This window comes from Eptesicus fuscus, chromosome 2 (assembly GCF_027574615.1).
Source record: "Eptesicus fuscus isolate TK198812 chromosome 2, DD_ASM_mEF_20220401, whole genome shotgun sequence".
Classification (NCBI taxonomy): domain Eukaryota; kingdom Metazoa; phylum Chordata; class Mammalia; order Chiroptera; family Vespertilionidae; genus Eptesicus; species Eptesicus fuscus.
In genome coordinates, this window is record NC_072474.1 from 41934977 (window position 1) to 41954601 (window position 19625).

The following is a 19625-nucleotide window of genomic DNA, read 5'->3' on the forward strand; positions in this document are numbered from 1 at the left end:
TCAATATATATATTAAAAGACAGGCTGATAGCCATTATTCCTACTACTCTGACCTAGAGTAATAAAAGTGACCAGTTTTACAAATAGAAAAGCATGAAGCAGACTCATAGAATATGTCAGAAATAAAGAACAGAATTCTTATCATGCCATGTTCTTTAATTCTGGGACTCCTAATGCCCAGCAGCATCCCTGTTTTGAGTACTGTAATACTCCAATCTATAATAATAAAAGTGTAATATGCTAATTAGACCGGACAGGAAAATGACCTTCTGGATGACCTTCCGGATAGAGCCGGGGCTTCGAGGGCAGAGCCCCTTGCACAAATTTCGTGCATCGGGCCTCTAATCCTACCTAATAAAAGAGTAATATGCAAATTGACCATACCTTCACTACACCCACCAGCCACGCCCACCAGCCAATCAGGAGCAAAGATGCAAATTAACCCAGCAAAGATGGCGGTGGGATGGGGCAGCACCCTCCACCAGCAGGATCCAAGCCATGATGGCGAACTGGGGCAGGCAGCGTGGGTTAGTGATCGCAGCCGCCTGCCCAGGTCTGCGATGGGGGCTTGCTGACTCCAAGCCCCTATCACGGATCACGGACCAGGGCAGGCGGTGTGGGTTAGTGCCCGCAGCTGCCTACCAGGTCCCGGTCACGGATCACGGACCAGGGCAGGCAGCGTGGGTTAGTGCCCGCAGCTGCCTGCCCAGGTCCCAGATCGGGGCTTGCTGACTCCAAGCCCCTATCACGGATCACGGACCGGGGCAGGTGGCGTGGGTTAGTGCCCGCAGCCGCCTGCCCAGGTCCCCAATAGGGACTTGGAGTCTAGCATAACAAAAAGAATATTCAGCAAAAGCAGGAGACAAGGTTTCATAAGTTCTCCCCCAGGTCACCACTGTTCTCTTATACATTTTAATTATCCCAGACTTTGCCTGATGGGATTTGATTTGAATTATGCCTGATAGAGATTACATGGCATGAATTGTAGGCTCATTCTTCTTTTTGTGGTTGCCTGACTGAGAAAGGCCTTGGAATGAGAGAAGGCACTTTTATTTTCCTTTTTCATTCTATAGAGACTGAGGAATTACAGTTATATGAAGAAATTAGTAAGAGAATAAAAGTCTCATGCTGTATTTTTCTGTAAGTTTTATCATATGGACTATCAAAAACTTGGTGGGATCCTTTTCAAGAGGTGTTACAAAAATTATGTTGGAATTAACACTCAAGAGTAAAAGGAGAGGAGTGAGTGGTGGGTAAAGGAAAGAACTTTGTCCTAGACACCATATAGAAGCCACATAAACCTTCAGATTCTTACTCATTGTGCTTTGGAGGTATTAAAGGATAATTTTTTAAAAAGGTAAAATCATGACTCATAATCTGTATAGATAAAAGGCTAAGTGACCGACATTTGTCCATCAGTCCGACCAACCGGTACATATGACACACACTGGAAATTTAAAAATAAACTTTGACTCGCACACGTGCCATACATATAAAGCTCTCGCTGGCGCTACTTTGAATGTTGCATTTGGTGGGAAAGTTCTTTTCAGAGGGGATTTTTGTGCCACCATGCTCTACGATTGGCCATAGTACAAACAAGTTTAAAGTACTGTAGTGTTTGGGGATGTTTCAGACAGTTGTCTCTTAAAACAAATATGAGATCAGAGGATTCTGCTTATAGTGAATGGTTAGTAAAACTTGGAGATGGCAAACTTGATAGCAGTTTTCATTTAGGAATGGATATTATTGAAATTCCCCATGAAATGATTTTTAATGGATCTATTATTAAAGCCACCTTTGGAAATAGTATATCTATAGATAATATTAAAAATATATCTAAACGTGCAATTCTTTGTCCAAAAAATGAGCACGTTCAAAAATTAAATGAAGAAATTTTGGATATACTTGATGGAGATTTTCACACCTATTTGAGTGATGTTTCCATTGACTCAACAGATGATGCTGAAAAGGAAAATTTTCCTATTGAATTTCTTAATAGTATTACTCCTTCTGGAATGCCATGTCATAAATTAAAATTGAAAGTGGGTGCAATCATCATGCTATTGAGAAATCTTAATAGTAAATGGGGTCTTTGTAATGGTACCAGATTTATTATCAAAAGATTGTGACCTAACATTATCAAAGCTGAAATATTAACAGGATCTGCAGAGGGAGAGATTGTTCTGATTCCAAGAATTGATTTGTCCCCATCTGACACTGGCCACCCATTTAAATTAATTCGAAGATAGTTTCCCATTATGCCAGCATTTGTGATGACTATTAATAAATCACAAGGACAAACTCTAGACAGAGTAGGAATATTCCTACCTGAACCCCTTTTTGGACATGGTCAGTTATATGTTGCTTTCTCTTGAGTTCAAAGAGCATGTGACGTTAAAGTTGTAAATACTTTATCTCAAGGGAAATTAGTCAAGCACTCTGAAAGTGTCTTCACTCTTAACGTGGTATACAGGGAGATATTAGAATAAGTTTAATCACTTTATCAGTCATTATTTGCATCAATGTTGTTTTTATATTATGAGTTTGTTATTGTTGTTATATCATTTTGTTATTGTTTATTAATAAAATTATGTATTATTTTCATATACATTGTACTCATTTCCTTTTATCTCTCACACTTTTATTATAGAGAAAGGGTAAATAGCAATATTAACCTTTTGCACTCGGATGTCGAGTGTGACTCGACACGGTTAGCATTAGAATAAAGGAATCGAGAAAAAAGCAAGCGAGTGCAAAGGGTTAAAATATTTCATCTAATTAATTCCCTTTCAATGTGCATGAATTTCGTGCACCGGGCCACTAGTATCCTAATAATCTTTGTTGCTTAAGATAGCTTGAGTGAGTTTCTCTCATTTGCAATTAAGAGACTTAGTTCATGAGTAACACAAGAAAAGGAGATTTTGGGGAAAAAGTGTACTTATACTTGAAAACTTTTGGGTAGATGAGTAGCCCAGTGTTCCCAAGCCAAATTAAAGCCTTCTCTTCCCAAATCTGGGTTTCAGTACTCCTGTCATGAGCTCCAATAGCAGAGAACTGGCCTGGTTGTGTAGGTTCACTAAATTATAAATTACCCATGGACAGAGGTTGTGCTTTTCTTGCTCACTGATATAACCCAGCACTTGGCATTGTCTTTTACAAGTTAATGTATGTTTCTTATTACTACATTCAGAGTGATCTTCTATCCCAAAAAATAGCAGCACATAATGGAAACAATTGGTCTGCTATGCAGAAGACCTGGATTCTACTTCAAGCCCTACAGCAAACACATCTCAATTCACTTACCAGCAAAACAGGAAGATAACCTTTATTCCATTTACTTCCATGTACCATTTACTTCCCAACTCAAACATTAACGACAATCATAGTCCAATCTTTCTTTTATAAGCAAGGTATATAGGATTTCCTCACTTTAATCCTGCAAAGAGGATGTTTTCTTTACAAATCCGTGACGCAGATGAATGGCTCAGATCTCCTGTCTGGCTATGAGTGGGGCCAGCTGACAGCCTCGTTGCTAACTTTGTCAGGATTCACCTGTTTTGCAGCCAAGGTCATGCTAACCTCAGGGTGGCCAAAGCCCTGAGAAGGCAATGGTGTGAGGGTCTAGCCACTTCCATCCAACATACTACTCCTCTGATAGGCAAGTTTTGCTGCTCTGGAGCTAACCATTGGACAACACAGTGATTTTCAATTGGTATGCAGCAAGAATTTTTAAAACATGCAATATCTATTTACTAGTAATCAGGGGCACTGACCTCATTACCATTAGATTGTCAAATAAAAAAATGACAACAGCCAACACAACAGCGATCTGGTGTGAATGAATCAAAATTACACCTATTTTTTTGTCAGAATGGCAAAAAAAATTTTTTTCATGTACCATAGAATTTTACTTAATTTTAAAAATTATTATTTTTTAAGTGTTTTTATTGATTTTAGAGAGAAAGGAAGAGGAATGGATAGAAACATCGAAGAGGCATACTAGGGACTGAGCCCACAACCCAGAAATGTGCCCTGACTGGGACTAGAACCAGGGACTTCTTGGTTCATGAGTGGGGGCTCAACCACTGAGCCACACTGGCTGGGCTACAGAATTTTAGCAATTACTTTATGTGTGCCATGAGATCAAAAAGATTAAAAACCACTGGGCTAACAGCAACTCTGTCAGCTTGGCATCACAGAATAACAGCTTCCCCCAGCTAATGTTGCATTCTTCCTTTACTTCTTTCTGCTACTTCTCTCACAATGCACTTCGGACTCCATTGTAGTACCTATTTCCTGGAGAATCCTGTAATAAAATCAAAGACTTTTTTGCTTCTGATCTAGTGTATTTTTTTTTTTTTCTTTTCTAGTCTACTTTTTTTTAACAGCTTTTAAAAAATAAGTTTTTACTAAAAGCCCAGTGCATGAAAATTCATGCACTGGAGGGGAGGTCCCTCAGCCCGGCCTGCCCCCTCTCACAGTCCGGGAGCCCTCAGGGGCGGGAGGCAACCCAGCGATCAGGGGAATGCAACGCCCCCATCACACCTCTGCTGCTGCCACTGCCGGCAGCGCAAGCCTCGGCCAGTCCTGGGAGGCTGGGCAGCTGCCATCTGAGGCTTGCCTGCGCCTCAGGCTGGCCCTGGCTGGCTGGGCAGCCATCATCCAAGGCTTGCCTGCACCTCGGGCCAGCCCTGGGCAGCTGAGGACTGAGGGGAGTGGATGCCACCATCTTTGAGGGCAGGGCAGTCAATTAGCATATTCCTTCCTTATTGGCTGTGGGCGCCGCCATCTTTGAGGGCAGGGCAGTCAATTAGCATATTCCTTCCTTATTGGCTGTGGGCGCCGCCATCTTTGAGGGCAGGGCAGTCAATTAGCATATTCCCTCCTTATTGACTGTGGGTGCTGCCATCTTTGCAACGGTGTGAGGGTCAATTAGCATATTCCCTCTTTATTAGATAGGATTAGTTTCAGAAAGAGAGGGAATCTTGATCAGCTGCCTCCTGCACACCCCCTACTTGGGATCAAGCCTAAAACCAGGGCATGCCGTGACCTCCCGGTTAATGAGTCAATGCTCAACCATTGAGCCACACTGGCTGGGCCCAATCTAATCTATTAATCTACTCTCTCTTATTCACTACACCTCTTGGAGGCTTTCTGTCAGGCTGTGCCATTTTAGTTTAGTATCCCCAAAAACATTTTAACTCCAGTACAAGGTACAATTACTTTCTTCACAAAAAATATTGCAATTTTACCAGAAAAAATTGTAGCACCTACAAATATATTTCATTGTATTTAGTAAATTTTCTTTTTTATTAAAAAAATCAAAACCAAAACTTTTAAGAGCTGGTTAACACAGAAAAATACACCAAAGCTTAATAGCACCATCTGGTGGTGCTTAACAGGACTGTTCACTACTCAATCATTTAGAAAAAGACCTTTTGAAGATAACACTTTTAGATTATCTTCTATCCATCTAGCTTAGTTTTAAAATATGGCCAAATATGCCCTGGTTGGTGTGGGTCAGTTGGCTGGAGTGTTGTTCCGTACACTGAAAGTTGTGGGTTTGGTTCCCTACATAGATTGCAGATTCAATACCTGGTCAGGGCACATATTGGAGGCAAATGATTGATGTTTCTCTCTCACATCAATGTTTCTCTCTCTCACATTCACACAAAAACACACTTCCCTTCTCTCTAAAATCAATAAGCAAGTCCTTGGGTGAGAATTACAAAAATAATAAAAATTAAAAAATTTCTGAAATTGGTCAAAAAGTGTAATTAAAGTTAAATCAAGTCTTTAAAGTTGGTGAGTACATACAGGTCTTGTTTTCCATTTTATAGCTTTGGAGCATAGCAACCTCTTCCCACATCTCTTATCACTCCAGTACAAACTATTAACTTACCTTGCTTGATTTTTGTAGCATTTATCAGTATCTGACATTTTATAAACATTTTTATCTTTTGATTATCTGGCTTCCCTATAAGACTTTATCTTCTCTTCCCTCTATCAGGAGAGAGCCTTTATCTTATTGAGTCCAATAATCCTCAGTGTTGGCTGGCATATAATAGATATTCAAAACATTTTTTGAATAAATGAATCCTTCTTAATTTAATTAACAGCTACTTTTAGATCAGTCTTGGAATTAGAAAAAAAAAATTTACCTGGAAGAAAACTTTCCTGTAATCTTAAAGATTTTAGGATAAGAACTGAGCCACTAGAGAAGTTCATGGCCAGTCGGAGAGAACTAAGGCCTGGCTAGCAGAAAAACCACATTGGTATAGAGATGATTTTCAGCTGTGCTCAAATGTGTGTTAGTAAAAATGAAAGGCTGAAGGGAATGTTCATCTAACGCATCACATTTCCAACAATTCTGATACAGACATGCAGTCCAGCTTGAATATATATAGGAATGTGAAGCTGCTATCTCATAGGGCATCTTACCAACTATATGTTGAGACTTTAAACCACCATCAGTAGCTAAAATCACACAATGGGACTAAATAATTATAGTCCAAAAGGTTAATATCATCAATTAAAAAACAAATATAAAAGGTGTTAATTAGAAAAATTCTTTATTTTTGCTCCTTTCATACACCTTATTGTTCAGGAAACAGTCTTACATACACATCTGAAATAATGTGCTGCTATCACACACTCTGTTTAAAGGCAAAGCACCACAGGTAAAACTGGTCAGCTGTCCAGAGTTCTCAGCTTATGGGATCTCGCTTCCTGAATATACATTCATTCCTGAAAGTCAGAAATGTCATCTCCAAAATAATGTTAAGATGGTTGTAAAAAATAATTACTCTATTCAATATTATAGGTGTAGAAATGAAGTATATTTTCTTTAAATTAAAAACTGAGAAGAAAATGCCACTTAACCTTGGTATGTCAGTGTAGGTCAGCAGGAAAAAACACTGTATAAGCTTGTCTCTTTGATACCAAGAAGATATTCTAGTCCGAGCTTTAATATGTTTCCATGTTTCCTACTAGATGCTTCTTTTCTGCTGCTTTTTATTCTTTTCCGTATTTCATAGCAGAGTTTTGGTACCACCTTTAAAACTTCATTATCAGGAACAAATCCAGTATCCACAGATTTCTTCTCAAAAGGCACGCTAACCCATCAGATAGCCCCTACAGAAACAAATTTATAAACACAAAAAGTGAAAAGGGAGCAACATTTCAAAATGCCCCAACAATTTTTATGATGAATCAAATGAATAATCTGAAAATACTAGAGGTCTGGTGCACAAAATTTGTGCACTGGTAGGGTCCCTAGGCCTGGCCAGCGATCAGGGCCTATCAGAGCCTTCTGGCTGTCAGCCAGGGCCTCCCTTTGTTCCATGTCGTCCCCTGGTGGTCAGCGCACGTCATAGCAAGTGATTGAAGTCCTGAGGGAACAATTTGAATTTTAGGCTTTTATATATATAATCGTGTGATTCCTTTTTATGGATTTTAGTTCATTATCTGCCCCCCCGCCCCCCGCCCCTGCCACCAATATTTTACTGGGCCTCAGTTCCATTACTCTTCCTCCTCAAAGGATAAAGTTACAAACCAATACGCTAAACAACACAAAATGGGGGAGGGGGGGAGAGTAAATAAAAGAAAATGTTATGTAAAAATTAAAGATAAAGAATCAGGATCAATTTTCTTTGGACTTTCTCAAGTGTAACAAAAATCATAAACCTTTTAATGGAAAGAAGCTGGTTTTGATTTTCTAAAAACCCTAATATTACCAAAGGAGAAGGCAGGAGGATCAGGAGCTACTCACACCTGGGAAGTGAGCCCTGAGCCCTCGGGAAACGGTGCGGCAGTGTGGGCCTGCACCTCTGCTCCTCGGGAAATGTCTGGACAGCAGGGAAGGGCCTAGGCTGCAGCTGTTGAGCAGACTGAACTTCATGTGGATCAAACAGAAGATCCTTTTACTAAATGTACAACTTAGGCCTGGAATCCCTTTTAAATTTAAGCATTAAGTTTCGTTTTCTAAAGTTCCGAACTTTTCCCTTTGCAATTAATCTTTGCAACCTATTAGTAAGGACCTGCAAGATTGAGGAGGGGGCGAGGGGGGGAGACTAGATAAAGCTAGCCACATTAGGAAAGGATTTAATAGACCCTGTCTTCACTGATGACTTCAGAACTTCTCTCCTTTGGACCCTATAACACTCCTATAGTAAATACTACTCATGTAATTAAGTTCTTGATGATGTTAGCTATTATTAGTTCTGAATTAAGTCTCTTTATCTATAAGGTAAGGAATCGAAACCCTTCATAGGATTGAGATCCACTACAATGCCTGGCACATAGCAGATACTCAGACTGTGATTTTCTTCTATTCCAGCTTCTGGACTCTCTTGAGCCTAGATCTATGTGCAGCCAATGCGATCTCCCTAGAACTCATTTTCACTTCCTTTCCTGCTGTATCAGCCTGGCCAATCCAAACTCAGAGTACAGAGAGAACTTATATCTCACACATACAACCACCTTTGCAACAACTCCAATACAACCCAATACTACTCACCCACATCCCCCACCAAGAAAAAAAACTAAAATAAAAAATAAAAAGACTTTTAGAATATACGTATATTAACATTGAGGACTCAATACTGCTACTATAATGCCTGATACTTCACAATAAGTGTACTTTAAGACCTAAACTTCACAAGAAAGAAGTGTTCAAGATTGTAAGGAAGTATGCACTAATATCTGCACCAGCAGAGGTTACTCGACAGCTAGCCTACACTTGGCAGTCCTGACATACTGAGGACTCTTTAGGGACAGCTGCCTGTCACCTGCACATACTGACAGGTAAGCACACACTTTTGGACATCGATCTCTTGATACAGTTATATGTTGTGGCATTCTTCCTTGTAACTAGTGTGTGACCTATGCTTATGCATTATAAATCCATGGATTATTTTCAACCCAAATTCAGATGGAAAAGAGTACTTAGCCCAACAGGCATGGCTCAGTGGTTGAGCATCGACCTATGAACCAGGAGGTCAGGGTTCAATTCCCGGTCAGGGTACATGCCCAGGTTGCGGGCTTGATCCCCAGTGTGGAGCGTGCAGAAGGCAGCCAATCAATGATTCTCTCTCATCATTGATGTTTCTATCTGTCTCTCCCTCTCCCTTCCTCTCTGAAATAAAAATTTTTTTTTTTAAAAAGAGTACTTAAATGGACAAATCCTTGCTCAAGCTGCCAAAAATACATAGTCCAACCCAAGAATATGTTTGTATGTTTTGTTTTGTTTTTTTTATTACTGATTTTATAGATGGAGGGAGGGCAGGGAGGGGAGAGAGAGAATATAGGATTAAATTTCACTAATATGGAAGAATCATATATATGCATCACCCTAGTCCCTAAATGATGTTAAGTAAAATATTATTACACTAGAGGCCCAGTGCATGAAATTCATGCACGGGGGGGGGGGGGGGGGGGGGAGGGGGGGTGTGTTCCTCAGCCCGACCTGCACCCTCTTGCAATCCGGGACCCCTCGGGGGATGTCCGACTGCCGGACATCATCCCTCTGGCAATTCAGGACTGCTTGCTCCTAACCACTCGCCTGCCTGTCTGATCACCCCTAACCACTCTGCCTGCCTGCCTGATCACCCATAATGACTCGTCTGCCTGCCTGATCACTCCTAACTGCTTGCCTGCCTGCCTGCCTGATCGCCCCTAACTGCCTCTGCCGCAGGTTCATCCAGAAGGACATCCGGAAGGCCGTTCGACTGTCCGGTCTAATTAGCATATTACGCTTTTATTATTATAGATTGTTATTTTTCAAGTCTCCCCCTCCCCCATTTTCTGCCTTTAGAAAAATTTCTTTTCTGAACTGATCCCATGATCTTAATATTTACTCAAGGGCCCCCTAGCTTTTCTCATCAGGCTTAATAAACACTAGTTCAAATTTCTAAAATGGCAATTTTTACTAGTCTGAGCAAAGCAGGCCTTTTGTCTTCAATCATAAAATAGTATCTATTTAGTCTATTTTATACAGCTTTACAATACTTATAAAAGTATTTTAGTAAGCAGTCAATAGCTCTATTACTCTGAAAGTCAAATGCCTGTGCTAAAAGAAAAACACACTCATCCTAAGGAGAGGACCTGAAACCATGGGAAGAATGGGAAGCACAGGTAGGATGAGAACAAGTCTGGTTCTATGGGCAGCAGCCCACTTTCGTTCTGCTGTGTCTCCAAAGGTTCCTTCTGTTTGGGTTGTTAATTTTTAATAGTCTCCTTATCCTCTCTGAGAGCCTCCTTTTTTCTTGTTTTGCTATGGAAAACTCTAGCCTCTTTCATATACTCTCCCAGTACACCTTTTCCAACAGGGACATAAAAAAGAGGAGCAAAAAAAAGAGGCTTAAGCACCTACTAGTAAGTCTTCATACAATTTAGCCAATGGCCAAAATTGTTTCCCTTGGATAGAAACAGGAGCCACTGGCAGAGGAGTCTGAGGGAGTTATATGGCCACACCGATATTCAGCTGTCAAAGAACACTGCTCTCTTTTCCCGTCCTAAAAGGCTAAGATGGGAACACCAATGCAGGATAAGTACCTCTAACTTTCTCAGGGAAAGTCTGTCCATTCTCCCCGAGATGTGCTACAGTTAATGCACAGGTTAAGCCAGAGAATAAGTAAACTTGTGAAATTCAAACACATTCCTATCCCTTTATTATCTCTTATAATAAAATAAGGGGAGCCCTGGCCGGGTGGCTAAGTTTGTTGGAATATCATCCCACGCACCAAAAGGTTGCAAGTTCAATTCCGAGTCAGGGCATATACCGAGGTTGCGGGTTGGGGTGCACATGGGAGGCAACTGACCGAAGTTTCTTTCACATCGATGTGTCTCTCTCCCTCTCCCTTCCTCTCTCTCTAAAAAAAAAAATCAATAAACTATTCTTTAGGAAAAATAAATAAATAAGGGGATATCAGTTCTAAGAAATCAGTATAGTTGAAACTTGAAAAGTTCCATAGGTGAAATCAAATATAGGGAAATATGATTATACTTGTCTACATCTCAAATTAGTGATCTCAAATGGAATTATCAAAGTTGCCATAAAACAAATTTATCTTTATTCTAAATTTTCTGAATGAAAATGATATATACTAGTATATGAGTAAAATCCTTTTCCTATCTTTTTAGAGAGGCAACTCCCCTTTCCCAGCTAAGGCTTATTGAGTTTTCCTCATACTAATACTAAAAAGCAGCAGCAATTAATGTCTTGAAAATATTCCCTACTATCACCATACTACTAAAATCCCATATGTTATAAACTAACCCAAAATCACTTTAGAGAAACAGTGGTCAGTGATGCTACAGCAAAATAACTAAATTTTCTCATGAACATGCATGAAGATAGCAATCAGGAATACCTATTTGTCTCAATTTTGCTATTAACTATAGCTATAACCTTGAGAAAGTTACATTTTTTTTATTCTCAGAATTTTCATGTCAAAATGGGTTAAATTAAATCTATAATTTTATGTGATCTAGGTAATTATTTTACCAATTTGCAACATAAGTTGCTGATTACACAAAGTACTTAATAACTTACGGCAGTTTCATTCTCATGAATACTCTAGCCATGAAAAAACTCAATAGGACACAGACGAATCCAATGAATAGAAGAAGAAATCTATTGAGTTTTGGAATGTTGGGAGCATTGGATCGGTCTAGGATTATGAAACCTAAACCTCCCATTGTAAACAGGAAGCTGGATGCGAGTCCTTCCATAATATATTGTCCATTTACTCTGAAAAAGAAAGACCACAGCAAAATTTGAAAATTCCCCGAACAACAAATTATTTTTTCCTTAAACTGAAATTCTCCTTTCTGCTAAAACATTTTTGTGCTAATTTTTTATTCTTACCCTTACAACTATTTTACTACATTTCTGGATATGCATTTCAACAAATACTTATTGAGAGCCTATTATATATCAAATACTATTTTAGATTCTTGGGCTATAACAATGAATAAAACAGACAAAATGCTGTCTTCATGGAACATATGTCCAAAGAGTTTTAGAATCTCAACTAACACTACTGTCTATGAAAATCAGTACTCACATTTTAATTATTAGCTTAAAAAGCCAATTACATGTATATTTACCCAGAACTTTAAGCTTTTACCCAGAACTTTTAAGTCCTTTACCCAGAACTTTAGCTTTTAAAAGTTATGCTATTTAAATTTCTATTGATTTCAAATTAATTTTGAACTGGTTAGAAATGTGTCTTAAAAGGTTTTATAATAATTAATATACCTTTAGTTTCAAAGGGAAAAATTTAAAAGCAGGTGTTCTTAACTAAGACTCCATGAACCCCTCATGTATTCCCTTAACTAAGACTCCATGAACCCCTCATGTATTCCCAGTGATCTATAAATCCCTATAATTATATGCAAATTTTTGTATATTATCTGTATCTGCTTTTTTGGGTTCATGGACCCCCAAAAGCAAATTTCTCTGTTAAAGGGATGATTTCTACATGGAATATGCAAGGAAGGTACATATTTTTTGTTAACTAATTGCTTTAATTGAAAACGCAATACATGCACCAGGTTCAAAATTCAAATAGCACAAATGAAGACACTGTGAAACTTCCCTACCAAGATCGCCTGTCATCTGGATCCCCTCCCCAGAGAACCACAATCATCTTTCCAAGAATATCCTATGCAAAGGACACCATTTGTAAGGTATAAATACAAATATATAGCTATGTTTAAGTAGACAATTAACAAGTGGATTATAAAAAGCAATACAATAAGCACTGCTCAAGTGAACCAAACCACACTAGAACGGTGTTTCATTGCTGAAAAGGAACTCCCAGGTCTCAAAAATTGTGTTTCTTATTTAGAAATATATATTTAAGTGGCCAGATAGTACAGTACAGGCCATATGGTCTGTGCCACACTTACCACTGTAGTTTGAAAGGAGCCACAGATGATATTCAAACAAATGGGCACACCTAGTTCCAATAAAGCTTTACTTACATTACTTACAAACTGGTTTGCTGATTCCCAGACAGTCTACAAATGTATTTTAAACTGATATCCTCCTTTAAATAAGTGATCATATCATTGTTATGTTATTTCCTAACAAATGAATAGGTAACATACTTCTCTTACTCCTGCTCACTTCCTGCCATTTCTAAATTTAGCATTTTAAAACAGCTAATGTCTAAATACAAATGGATTCCATAGGTTTCACTATTATTTTTAAATAAGCAGGCATGGCCCAGCAACCAAATCATTCAAAAAGGTTTCTCTTACCTGTATGCCAAGAAAGCTACTGGTCTTTGATGCCCATGTTCATCAGTCATAGAGCCAACACTTGGAGGTTCAACAATAACATCATAAATTATTCCTATACGAAAGGCAATAGTATAGATTAGAGAATTCCTCATTTTTAAAACAGGATTAGTTCTGTCTGTCTCTAAAGGTTAATTTACATGTACATAGGACTGTCTTGATATATACTATTATAATCAAATGAGGCCCAGCTAATCTCCTAAACTTCAGATAAAACCATTCAGAAATTCAACTCAATACTTTAGAATGACTTGTAAAACAATATTATCTTTAAGAGTTATTTCATAAAAGAAACTCATTCAGTAACTGTTTCTAATACTCAAGTATGACTCCACAATAAAAGAGATTTAACATTAAAGATTATATTTTAGTTCAAGAAAATGTTCCACATAAACTTGGGTTTGTTTCTATAAATTGAGAGCTACTAGAGAAACTTTCTTGCTTAAATATAAAACAAGGAAACATTTTTAATCACACCATTAGCATTAAATACTCATGATCATTAATTTTAATATCTATCAACATTTTAAGTTTTCCGAATCTCCCATGTCAACATCTGTTTTTCTCCATGATTCTCCAGCATCCTCACTCCCAGCTTTTCTTAAGCACAGATTGTCTCCCTCCCCACGAACAAAACAATCATAGTGGAATTCCCTAATCCCTCCTCCCCCAACTACAAACCGGTACCCTCATATATCCTCACCTCTTTCCCTCTAGCTCAGATCAAGGAAGAATCCCTTCCCAATTAGCAGAAGTCCATCCCTCTTGCCTTCTCAGACTTGGTTCCTTTGGATATTTCTTCTCTCTCCTGTATTTTCAACCTGTCTTTCCCTACATCAACCTTTCCTTGACTCCAGACCATCCTAGCTAACATCCCATTTATGTATTTCCTTTTTCAAAGGGAGTCAGGCTTTCTTCGGGGAAAAAAAAAAGGGGGGGGGGTTTAATTTTGCTGTCTCCCCTTCCTCACTTACCCTTCATTTTTTAAAAAATAAACTTTTATTGATTTCAGAGAGGAAGGGAGAGGGAGAGAGATAGAAACATCAATGATGAGAGAGAACCATTGATCGGCTGCCTCCTGCACGCCCCCACTGGGGATCGAACCCACAACCCAGTCATGTGCCCTTGACCGGAATCAAACCCAGGATCCTTCAGTTCACAGGCTGACGCTCTATCCACAGAGCCAAATCAGCTATGGCTACCCTTCATTCTTCAACTCACTCCAATCAGGCTTCTGTCACCACTGCTATCACTCTTGCTAAGGTTGCTATGACCTTCATGTTGCTTAATTCAACGGCCACTTTTCAGTTCTCATCTTAGGTTTCCCAGCAGCACTCGATCCCGTTTTCTAACTCCATTTTCTTGGAAGAAAAAATGTTACAAAAGTTATTTTGTAACCCTCTTGTCCATGATTTCTTGCTACCTCTATCTAAGCCTCCTCTTCTATAAAACCAGTAAGTGTTGGAAGTTCCTTAGGGCTTGATCCACCGTCCTCTTTTTCTACGTTCTCTCCAGAATTGAACTCATCCCTTGCCAGGGCTTTCAATTCCATGTGCTAATGACTCTCAATGTGCCAACACATATCAAATAATGTTAGCACCGTTGGAATTAGATGTAAGTTCCCCAAGAACAGGGACTTGGGAGGAGTTCAGAAAACATTTCTTATTGCCCAACTTCAACACAGACCTCTTTTCTCAGTGCTACTCATACCTGTAAATGCACACATCCCACTAATTATAGTTGGTGATGCCCAACTAGTACATATCCCAAAGTGAGCTCCGGTTCATCATTCTCCACCAGAAAAGACTTCCTTTGTTCGATCTCAAAAAATGATACTTTCATCTACTCAAGATACTCAAACCAGACACCAATAAGATTCCTTCACACTTCATTCTCCCCTTACATCCAATTACTCCATCAAGACCTACTGCATCTACTTCCAAAATCTCTCTCATTATATTTTCCTCCATCTCCACTGCTCACCAACCTAGTCTGGTCTAAGTCAACGACAAGACCCACCTAATTGGTCTCTCGGCCCCATATCTGTCCATATTCTTCCCTCTGCTCAGCATATATACCCTTTCCTCCAATTCATCAGATTTTGGCTAACTTGCCATTTCCTCAGGAACCACACTCCAAAGTAAATATTCCCAACTCCCATTATTTTCTCATAACCTCTTGATCTTTTCCTTCAATGCATTTGTGACATTTTTGCAATGAAAAAAAATAATGTAAAAAAAATGTACGTGATATTTAACATATCTCAACCATGACATTATAAGCTTCAGGAGGGCAGGGTCCTTGTTTGTTTTACATTCACTGTTGTCCCCAGTTCCTGGTGCCTGGAATTTAACTGGGACTCGATACATTACTTGCTGAATATTTCTCTGCAGTAAATATTGTTTATTTATAAAGGTACACTCAGTTGTTTGAAGAGACTCCTGTCCAGTGGCAACACCGACTCCTTGTATGAGACTCCTCCTGGCCGTTCCCCCAGGGGTAAGGGGCAGAGAATCTCCCCATTACAACAATCAACATGGAAAAGGTAGCCAGAATGAAAACTGTGAGGAGTCAAGCACAGGCTCTGGCTCTAAGGGAGGTAGGGTTACAGGTAAAAGAGTAGCAAATAAAAGCCCAGGAAGACTCTATTACTTATTTAAAAAAAAAAAAAAAGCCACATGCATATTAAGTTTCATTTCAATACACAGTACCTATTAAAGTGCTGAGAAATGTTAATGCTAATACAATGCTAGGATAAGTAAACTGTCAGTACTCTGAGGGGAGGGAAGGTTGTAATTCAAAGATATATTCAGCTAAGCCCTCATAGTTGCAGACTCTTCCCTCTTCCGTACAACTATTCTTACAAAACATCTATGGAAATGAAGATGTCCCTGACCATTCACTTAAAAAGAGAATCACTTTTTTCTAAAATATATTTTATTGATTTTTTACAGAGAAGAAGGAAGAGAGATAGTTAGAAACATCGATGAGAGAGAAACATGGATCAGCTGCCTCCTGCACACCTCCTACTGGGGATGTGCCCGCAACCAAGGTACATGCCTTTGACCGGAATCGAACCTGGGACCCTTCAGTCCGCAGGCCGACGCTCTATCCACTGAGCCAAACCGGTTTCGGCAAGAGAATCACTTTTATTGTCCCTAACCTGTAGGACTTGAATTTTATCATTTCCAAATTAAGTACCCCACTTCCCCAAATCTAGCAGCAGCACAGTCGAGTAAATCAGGGAATGGTGGCTTGAAAGGGTGGGTGGTGGCTCTGGAAAGGCTGTAGCGGGACTGCCAACTCACCACTGCACAAAGCAACGCCCCTTTTGCAACTTTCTGTATTTGAAAAGAACACGATACAGCAATTCACAAGTTTTTAACAGCAATACTATCTTCCTTATTCTTTACATTCTCAACTTCTGCTCTATTGAATACAAATCTATCTCCACTCTCAAATATTTACAAACGCGTGGCTTTAGAAAATTGCATTCACATTCATTTTTGAACTGGACAAAAAAAAGCAACACTGAACCCTTAGGTCTGAGCTAACAAACTTGAGAATTCTCAAGTCTCTTCCAAGGTTCCAGGGACCGAAGACAAAAAAAAAAAGAATAAAAGTCCCACTCTCTCTTGACCAACAATGGCAGTGAAATGGGCCAGACTAGACTTTCCTAGTCTAGACTTGGTCAAACCACCTAGGGCCATCAGTAAAAAAGCAAAAACCTGGCCGTGACACATATATTCGATTTGGATGGATCCCTAGGCTAAGAGGCTGCAGAAAAGCAATGGGAGTGAGAACACCGGCGCGTCAAGATCAAGGAGCGGGCCTGAGGGCAAAGAAGCCTTTGGGCTGTTAATACCTGGGGCCCCAGAACTTCCCTCCACCCTCCGAAAAGGTCCAGAGCGAAGCGAAGCCGGCCCCGAGCCGAGAGGCGGCGGCTGAGACGCCCCCGGGGCGGGGAGGTGCTCCACGCCTCGGCGCCTGCAGCCCCGGGCAGCCCGAGTTACCTCCGGTGATGAGGAAGTAAGACACCACCACCAGAGCGTACACCGTCATGGCCGAGGGCATGTGCACCCAGGGCGGCTTCTTCAGCTTCAGGTTGGGGCATTCCAGCACTAGGAACGGGACTCGGTACAAACTCTCCATGTTGGCGGCGGCGAGAGCAGCGCTCCTCTCCAGCCCCACACGCCACCCGGAAACGGGCCGGTCCTTCCTTCCCCCGGCGCGTGCGCGGAGGAGGACACGGCAGGTCCGCAACGCTCGCAGGCAGTTTATACCTTCACAGAAGAAAACAAGAAACCTCAAAAAAGAACCAGAAATCAAGATATGATACCTAAGTGTAATTGAATATTTTTAAACAAAAATGTGAGTCATAGTCTCAGTCCGTTGGAAATAATGAATGAACGTGTGACTCATGTACCTTCAAGGACCTGCCCGGCTCCTGACGTGGCCCAGCCCGAGAAGCGGAGGAACCCCATCCAGCTGACCCGCCCACTCGCTGACGCTCAGGAGTCGGGAGCTGATTGGACCAGGGCGTTCCAGGTTCCCAGAGCTGGAGGATGAATGGGAACGCTTGGAAAGCTCTGCCATTTTTATGAGCTTTTTCTTTTTTTTTTTTTTTTTTTCAAGAGCTTGAGAAAGCTCTAGGTGGCTGAGCTTTTACTTCCCGGTGTATTAGTGGTGATAGCAATAATAATAATTGTTATTAATAATTGCTAAAATAATATCGTTTCAAAAATTTTTGAGTATCCAATCCAAATCTATCACAAATGTCAAGAGGACCTCTCTACAGGGACGCCTAAGACTGATACCTTGACGCGACCGAAATACCATTTTAAGTAACCCGTGTCGTCCCCCTACTTTGCCATCCCTATCTCGTAAATGCTAAAATCTTGCAGACAGAAAATCTTGAAATCAGCCTCGTTGCTCTCCACACCCAAAATATCAGCAGGTATTTTTGTCTTTACTACCAAAATTATCTTTAATTCATCCACTTCTCCATTCCATTGCTACCACCGCTAGTGGCAGCTATTTTGCCTGGGCTACATTCACAATCCAAGTGATGAAAATATATGATGAAGAGTTAGTCTTTGAGGATGGTCTAGATGGCCTAAAAAGTTTTTTGTTTTGTTTTCTTTTTCTTTTTTATAGACTCTCTTAAGATTCTACACATGTCAATTTTTTTTAAGTAAAAGTTAAAAGTGACTGATTATATAAGTCCAGAACAAGTTGATAATTTTATCAAGCCAATGTTTTCATGTTTTTTGTTTGTTGGTTTGTTACTGAGCCCCTGGTTTTTCACAGTATGACATGAATTGGGTCTGCACGTTTAATTAATGGCTCAATTATTGAGAAATTGTTTAAATACCATAATAATGATAATATTTATAAAACTTTGCAATACAGCCTGGCCGGTGTGGCTCCGTGGTTGAATGTCGACCTATGAACCAGGAGGTCAAGGTTTGATTCCAGGTCAGGGCACATCCCAGTAGGGGGCATGCAGGAGGCAGCCTTATTGATGATTCTCTCTCATTATTGATGTTTCTATCTCTCTCTCCCTCTGTCTCCCTCACTGAAATCAATAAAAAAATATATTTTTAAAAATCCGTGATCAACAAATGATGGTATTTCTCTTGGAACCAGGATTCACAAGTCCAGGAATCAAATGTAGAAAATGGGAATGGTGCTTCTCATTGTTACTTCTATTGATCTACTAGTGAAATTTTTTCCCTACAACTTTGGATTCTACTGGTGTAGAATTTTTAGCCTCAAGGGAGGACTATTTCAAATGAGGGGCACATCACTCATTCCATTAATATGAGAGGTGAGACTTGAAAGGTTTGCGACGCAGGAAACAAGACACAGAGTCCAGGCCATGGAAAAGGGGGGAGGTTTTAATCTTGCGCTCCCGGGCGAAACTCACTGGTCCAAGAGTGGGCCAGGGGAGTTTGCGCCAAAACAGGGGCTTAGGTACTTCCTTTATACAGCCGTTTGGTGAGGGGAGGGTGGAGAGCATGAGAGATGTGGAATTCCTGCCTCGGGCAGGGGTTTGGGAAGGCTAGCAAGGTTCTGGGAAGGGGCCAGTTATCTGCCAGTTATCTTCGTCACCATCTACCTTGCGGGTGCTTGCATGGCTGTGGTCTTTCCCCCATGCCTCGGCCTAACACAGTCCATATAAGGTGCTCAGGAATGTCCGACTGCAGGTGGAGTTTATGTCATACTCTGTCCATCAGTTGGGGGAAGGGAGGATCTATCATTCCAGGCTTTTGCTAATATTAAAAAAAATTGAGAGTCTGGGCAGGGTCAGGGGA

At 40.3% G+C, this 19625-nt stretch overlaps 1 protein-coding gene across 2 annotated transcripts; it reads right to left on the minus strand.

Annotated features, from left to right (window-relative positions):
* Positions 1–6555: 6555 nt before the first annotated feature.
* OSTC (oligosaccharyltransferase complex non-catalytic subunit) lies at positions 6556–17538 on the minus strand. 2 transcript variants are annotated; one of them, XM_008150263.3, is made up of 4 exons: positions 17322–17535; positions 13270–13363; positions 11555–11752; positions 6556–7134 (listed from the first exon to the last, which is right to left on the minus strand). In XM_008150263.3, the coding sequence occupies exons 1-4, from the start codon at positions 17458–17460 to the stop codon at positions 7116–7118; spliced, it is 450 nt and encodes a 149-aa protein (XP_008148485.1). In that variant the 5' UTR covers positions 17461–17535; the 3' UTR covers positions 6556–7115. The 2 variants fall into 2 exon arrangements, with proteins under 2 accessions (XP_008148485.1, XP_008148486.1); XM_008150264.3 differs by lacking the exon at positions 11555–11752 and having other exon boundaries at positions 17322–17538.
* Positions 17539–19625: the final 2087 nt, after the last annotated feature.

Bases quoted from the DNA above. Each gene is read 5' to 3' on its own strand.
- OSTC (XM_008150263.3), bottom strand. From the start codon at position 17,460: ATGGAGAGTTTGTACCGAGTCCCGTTCCTAGTGCTGGAATGCCCCAAC. The intron at 13,364-17,321 runs GTAACTCGGGCT...CCTTTCGTATAG, and splicing joins TTACTTCCTCATCACCGGAG to GAATAATTTATGATGTTATT. The intron at 11,753-13,269 runs GTAAGAGAAACC...TTTCTTTTTCAG, and splicing joins GTAGCTTTCTTGGCATACAG to AGTAAATGGACAATATATTA.